Genomic DNA, 7,059 nt, shown 5'->3' on the forward strand with positions numbered 1-7,059 from the left:
GTGTCCCCTCAGCTGGCCTTCCTGGTGCTCGCCCTGGTCCGCCTGTGCTCCCACCTCTGCGGCATGGCTGAGAAGGGCGTCCGCGGCCGCTGGCGAAAACCGGGCACCTGGCTAGAGGTAGCCGCTCGAGTCAGGTCCTTCAGAGAATCACAGCGGGAAAAACCTTACCCGAGGATAAAAATGATTTGGGTTGGAATTGGTCACGCCCTTGGCAGAGTCCCTCTCTGCAGCCGTTCTCACAGCCTGCCAAGGCCGCGGCCGCGGCGATGGCCATGGTCACGAGCGCTCGCACCCCGGCCCCGCGGGTCTCGGCGGGCCCGCCGCTGTCTGACGGCCCCCTGCCTGCGCCTTGCAGCTGTCCGTCACTGGAATGGGCCTCGTCTGCTGCGCAGCCTCCAGCCACCTGGCCACTCTTGCTGGGGAGGTGACCAACCAGTTCCACAAAGGGTTTTTCCAGGAGTTTGTGGACCTCAGTCATGTGGCATCATGGAATCAGGTACGGTGGCGTCCCGGTGACATAAACAGGGGCCACGCTCTGAGATGCGGCCAAAGGAAGAGCTCGCGGGACAGAGGTGGTCAGGCTCCAAGTCCTGCACCTCTTTCTCTCGTGCCCCTCACCTCAGAACGGCCCCACAGGGGTGAGCTCTGTTGGAGGCGCTGCATGGGGAGGCCGGGCAGGGGTCCCCAGCAGGGAGGCAGCCAAGCTCCGCCTCGTTCCCCTCTGCGGGCATGTGGCACTGCCGGCGCTCAGACACCGTGCCCTGGGGGCCCGCCACACACCTGCCGTGCGGGGCACAGGCGGGAACACCTGTGACCGGCGTGGCCCCTGACCGCTGTGCTCTTCTGTCGCAGGGGACGCGGCGGCTCCAGGGAGCCCTGTCCGTGCTGCTGACCCTGAAGTGCGCTCACCTTCTTGGCACGCGGGCCGCGGTGGCTCCCTGCTCCTTCGTGACGCGTCACGCACTGCCCGGCATCTTGGCTTCCGGGGTGAGGCTCTGTCCTCATCGCGGTGAACTGGCAGAGCCAGGGTGTTGGCTTCCGCGTCAGTGGGCCTTTCTCAGCGGGGGGCGCTGTCTGGGACCCCAGTCCTCTGGGCTGTCATGGGCGCGTTGGGCCCCGATGCCAGCAGGGGTCAGTCGCTACATGCGTGGCGTGCGCCGTGCCCACCCAGGCCTGCTGCCGCCACTGCGTGGACGCAAACGGTCTGTGCCACTGCCGAGCTTTTTCTAAGTGCCAGGAAGGTCGTGGCCTCTTGGGTCCACCCACTTCATGGTCAGGCCAAGATGGTGCCTGGCTCTTTTGCAAAGGGAAGAACGGGGTCTGAATCCAGAGATGAGAGTGGCCCTGGGCCGTGCCCCTTGGGGGCTGAGCTCTTCCCCACCGCTGCATCCCACAGAGGCCCAGACGGATATAACTGCATCGTGTCCACACTAAGTAGTAGAATTCCCACCGCTCAGAAGTTAGGGACGCACAGGGTCAGGGGATAGGGAGCCAGCGGTTTGATGGATGGAGACTGGGGATGCGGGACTCATGCTACGTTCCAGCCCTGCTCCTGCTGATGGCCTGCTACGCCACCTGGGGAGCGGGTGGAACTAGGCGGTTCCAGTGGACCCGCCGGGGTCTTGGTGCAGGGCCAGGGCTAGGAGCGGGAATGGAGGCTGGTGGCCCTGTGGGACGGAGAGATGGCTGTGCTATGGCTCAGGAGGGCCCAGTGGTGGCTGGTGAACATGCAGACCCATGTGGACCTGTGACAACTGGCCGATGGTCCTCCGTGCTTGTCGGCGCCCAGGCTGTGTGCATGAGGGAGTGACGCGTGTGTGTCTTGGGCCTGTGATGCCCCGCAGTGCCTAGGCCATTACCTCGGCTAAACCTACCCCACATTTGGCCTTTCCTGTTCTTTCTCGAGTGGTGTGTTTTACTGAGGCCTTGCCAGGTGCCGGGAGCAAAGACCACGGGGGCCATGAAGCAAGTGTGGCCTCCAGCAGCTCGGGCTGCAGGGAGCAGGGAGCAGGGGCTGCCGGCGCTGGCGGTGGGAGGGCAGAGCCGATGCAGGGCCCTGGGGCAGGGCGGGGCAGAGTGCTCCAGACAGACAGGCCTTCGGGGGCTGAGTTCTCACACCCCGATGATGTGATCAACAATTCAAAAAGTGCTTCTCCAAACCCTTTGTTGTTTTAAAGCATTTAGAAGCCCGCGCGTGAGTCTGGGGCCCCGTGACCCAGCGCCCAGAAAGTCACCTGTGGCGGTTTCGGTTTTCTCCCTGCAGCTGGCTGGCACCCTTCTGCTGGCCGCCCAGGCCCACCTGCGAAGCCTCCTGCTCTGCAGCCCGGCCCCGGCCTCTGGCACCTTCGCAGACGCCTTCCCCCGGCTGCTGCCGCGTTTGCCAGGCGGCGGCCACGGAGGTGCGCTTCCCGGCCCGTCCGAGAATGGCGGGCGGGCTGCGGCTCTGCTCTGCGTGACCCTCCTTGCGGGCGTGAGCGCACTGTGGTCTGGGATGGTAGGTGTACACCCCGCCTGCAGGCCGGACCTCGTGGCCGCCACTCCCTGAGGCCCCTCTCTCCTGCTCCGGGCAGGGGCTCAGCAGTCGGCCTAACAGTTCTGGCAGGACTACCGACCGGTCCAGGGTGCCGCCTCCTCCAGGGAGCCCCCCAGCCCGGGCAGCACTGAGCCACGGCCCTTCCTGCCATCTCTCACTGCGGCCTTGCAGGCCGTCCCTCACCTTATTTTCCAAGTTTTTCCATCTTACAGCGTCACGCCATCAGCCAGCGTCATGGGACGTGTTCTCTGAGTTCAGGGCTGAGTTAGGAATAGAGCTCCCTGTGCACCTCCCACCTACTGATCTGCTACTGGCAAATCTAGTCACAGCATACACATGCACACACGCGCCTGCACACACATGTACACACAGATGCGTGTGCGCACACATGCACAGACCCTGCACACATATGCACACGGTACAGGTCTACAGATGCACACAGATGCACATGTGTGCACACGCGCACATGCACACTGCACACAAGCATGTGCACACCTCACGCATGCACTGCACGCTGCACATGTGCGCGTGATAAGGCACATGTTTGTGCTTGCCCACTGCGCGTGTGTGCACACGCGCACAGGTGCACACACACTCACTCTGCACATATGCACGTGCACACTGCGTACACACGCACAGGTGCACACACGCACACAGCCACTGGCTTAAACTCCTTCAGCGGAGGAAGAGGCTCCCCCGACCTTCCCCCACTGCCCTCACTTAGTGTGACAGATTCACAAATAAATTACAGATATCCGGTCAATAGTCAAATTTCAGCAGATGATGAATAATCCCTTGGAGTTGGTATATCGCTGTTTAAGTACCTGTACTTAACCATTTTCTGTTGTTTACCTGAAATTAAAATATGAGGGCATCCTATATTTTATCTGGCCACCTGCCCCGCCTCAGCTGTCCCCTGCTCTGCCAGCCTGGTCTGCAGGCTCTCAGCCAGCTCCTCCCCAGGTCCCACCCAGGTTTACCGCACCCTTTCTCGGGGATGGGGCCCAGCAGCCCAATGGTCAGGAACCCCTCCAGGTGTTCCTGTTGAAGATTCAGGGTTGGAGACCGTGCTCCATGCCCAACTGGGCACAGTGCCCCTGAGCGCTGACGGCGCACGGGGCCCTGCACGAGCTGCTCCCTCCCCCTCGCTGCCCCCCTCCAAGTCTCCCCACCCTGTGGCCCGGCGGGCATCAGTCCTTGGCACTCTCAGAAGACAGCGTTAAGTGTGGTGTCACCGAGATGCTGTCCCTGGCTCCCCGCCAGCTGCAGAGCTTTTACCCACTTACGAAGCTGTGTGTGGGCGATCCTTGACGGGTTAGCATGTGGGAGACGCCCCTCACACGAGCCTGTCCAGGGCTGCCCGGCGGGGCCACCACAGGGAGGGGGGAGGGGGAGGGGGCCTGGGGGAGGGTTGCGCGGGGCCTCACGTGTGTGGGGGTGCCGCCCGGCAGCACGCAGGAAGTCTGGATGAGAGCGCTCTCGGGGGCAGCCACGTCCAGGGGCCCCGATCACCAGTGAGTGACGGCTGTCTGGCAAGGTTCTGCGGGGCATGCAAAGCAGGCGCTAAACAGCTAAAACGTTGCTTGTTCGGGCTGTTTTTCAAACACTCGAGCGCGTAGAAATTCAGTGCCGCGGGCTTTCGAGCGAGCAGGTCGCAGCCCGCAGCGGAGGAAGGAACAGCCTGGGACCACTGGGCACAGACGGCCGTTGGCTCGTCCGCGCGACGCGCATGACGGAGCGGGGTGCCCCGTCTGTGCCCTTCCCGTCCCCCGGGACGAGCACGCACACGGCCGCAGCAGGGCTCCCGTGCCACCTGGCGGGGCTCGCCGGGGCCCGGTGAGCTGCAGCGCCTGTGGGACACGGCCCGGCCCCGCAGCCCCGGTCCTGGGCTGTAAGCGTTGACAGCATCTCTGGAGCAGCGTTAACGCCCAGCGCGGGGTTCAGCTCGCTGCAGTTGGGCTCAATTCGTGAGCATCGGCTGATTGTCTTGCTAAGCAACGATTGTCTTTCCGGAAGGAAGCAGAGCATCGTCGCGTGTCGTCTCCACGTTGCAGTCAAACAAATTGAAAAGGCTATATTTTTTTCCGCTTAATTACATGAAATTTGTTTTTATTGTCTCTTCTCAGCTGAGAGGTTCCTTCATGACTTTTGCCCGAAAAAGAAAACCTTTCCAAAGCCAATCTCTTGTGCAACTTAGAGACGCGGCTGCCTGCGTGTGGGGGACGGCCTGCACGCGGCCGGGGCAGGAGGGGACCGAGGCACGTGAGGGCCACGTAAGTCCAGGGGCCCGGGGCTGGCGGCTTCGCTGCGGATTCCCGCTCTCATTGATAAAGCACGATGGTGATTTTGTGCCGCATGTCATTGCAGAGACACAGGTTGTCCTGAAGCACGTTACAGCTTACAAGCACATTCTCCTCCATTAACTCCCTATGCTTTAGAGTGACCCTGTGGGGTGGGCTTCGTGGCTCTCCCCAGCACACACTCATGCACACGCCCCCCCGTCCCTTTAGTCGGGTATTTGAGTATAGGCACCCCGACCTGAGTGCGGACAAGTTGCACCCTGACGCCCAGCCGGGTCCTCAGCCGACACTGGGCAGCGCCCAGGCGTTCTGAGGCCAGCCGGGTGCAGCCATGATGCTGTGTGTTTTACAGCACGTTACTGTTCGTCAGGCACTTTTCCACGCACGTGGCCTTCAAGTCCATCGAACAGCCCTTCATGTAGGCAGGCACTCTGAACCCTGGCACTGAGGAACAGGCCTGTGTGTGGCATGGGCACACCTGCCTGTGATGTCACGAAGGAGGTTAACTGAGATGGGGGGTCCAGACCCGGCACCCCGGTCCCCTCTCCCAGGCCCAGCGAGCTCGCCGACAGAGCACAGGCCATGTAAAGCCGGGGCCGCGAGATGCTTCGGGCCCCGCGAGCATTTCCTGACCTGAGCCCCCCCACAGCACCCCTGCCTGGACGAGTTTGCGTGTCTGCTGGATGAGCTGCTGCTCAAGGTCACTGGCTGCTCCGACAGCCCACGGTCGCCTCGTCCAGAACAGCGGCCTGGGGCCCCCCTAGGAGCCAGGCCGGAAGACCAGCCCTCGGCGAGGGCTTCTGCTGACCCAGCTACTGGGGTAAGTGAATGAAAATGTATTTGTCAACTTTATCTTTTAAGTCCTACAGGAGGTTTGACACAGTCCCTGGTCCAAGTCACAGCCCCACTCGTGTGTTTTGTAAGGGTGGGTAACGCAGGTGCCGAGGTGGCCTCTGGCCGGACCTGAACTGCTTAATGATGAAAATGTGCAGTGTGACTTCAGCTCGAGATAGATGGTGGCAGCAATGTCTCTGTGTCCTCTCCCTCGTGGTTACAAGTGGGACCAGCGAGGGGACCGAGGGGCACAGACAGAAATCTCAGCCTCCCAGACACTCAGGAAAGTCTGGCCCGTGGCCGGGATCCCCAGGATGGCGGCCGAGCACAGTGAGGGTGGGGCCATCGGAGCACACGCACGCAGATGCACACACATGCACGCACGCACACACGCACGCAGACGCACACACATGCACATGCACGCAGACGCACACACAAGCACACACGCACACGCACGCAGACGCACACACATGCACATGCACGCAGACGCACACACAAGCACACACGCAGACGCACACACACACACGCAGACGCACACACACGCACACACGCAGACGCACGCACACACACGCAGACGCACACACATGCACGCACGCCCGCAGACGCACACACATGCATGCACGCACACAGACGCACACACATGCACGCACACACGCAGACGCACACACATGCAAGCACGCACACACGCAGACGCACACACATGCAAGCACGCACACATGCAGACACACACATGAAAGCACGCACACACGCAGACGCGCACACATGCACACACGCAGACGCACGCACACACACGCAGACGCACACACATGCACGCACGCACACACACAGACGCACACACATGCACGCACACACGCAGACGCACACACATGCACACGCACATACGCACGGTGCACGTGCATGCACACATGCTTATCCACACATGCACACGCACACGCACAGACACACACATGTACACGCACACGCCACACAAACGAAGAAAGCAGAAAGAAGGGATTTGCAAAGGCGAAAGCCTCATTTAATAAAAAACAGCAAAAATGAATCAACCCAAGAAACAACTCCTTTAACAAGCCGTATAGAGATAAATTATGAGTTAGCACGTAGCTAAGCGTAGTGGGGAAAGCGAGCCCAGTAACTACACAAAGCAGAAATGAGGAGGGGCAACAACTCGAAGGAAGTTTCCTGAGCTGCAGACAGGCGGGAAGAGAACAGCCAAGCGTGCGGCCCCAGGACGCAGGGTGGACCCTATGATCATGAGTTTTAATCAGGAACACAAATGTGTAAGTATTAGAAATACTAAATAACCTTTATCAGAAATGGAGACTAGCATTTGACGTTCTCCACGACTGCGTTTGATGCAATGCAATATCCATTGCTAATTTTTAAACCATATTC

At 60.8% G+C, this 7,059-nt stretch overlaps 1 protein-coding gene across 1 annotated transcript in view; it reads left to right on the top strand.

The window, feature by feature from the left end:
• The window catches only part of PKD1L1 (polycystin 1 like 1, transient receptor potential channel interacting), an 88,190-nt gene that overhangs the window by 69,761 nt on the left and 11,370 nt on the right, over positions 1-7,059 (top strand). The window contains exons 32-37 of the mRNA XM_011381735.1: positions 13-117; positions 356-496; positions 853-987; positions 2,264-2,494; positions 4,660-4,806; positions 5,483-5,653. Of these exons, the coding sequence (XP_011380037.1) occupies positions 13-117; positions 356-496; positions 853-987; positions 2,264-2,494; positions 4,660-4,806; positions 5,483-5,653 (930 nt within the window). The remainder of the gene's footprint in view (positions 1-12; positions 118-355; positions 497-852; positions 988-2,263; positions 2,495-4,659; positions 4,807-5,482; positions 5,654-7,059) is intronic.

The sequence above is a fragment of the Pteropus vampyrus genome, unplaced genomic scaffold, assembly GCF_000151845.1.
Source record: "Pteropus vampyrus isolate Shadow unplaced genomic scaffold, Pvam_2.0 Scaffold449, whole genome shotgun sequence".
Classification (NCBI taxonomy): Eukaryota; Metazoa; Chordata; class Mammalia; order Chiroptera; family Pteropodidae; genus Pteropus; species Pteropus vampyrus.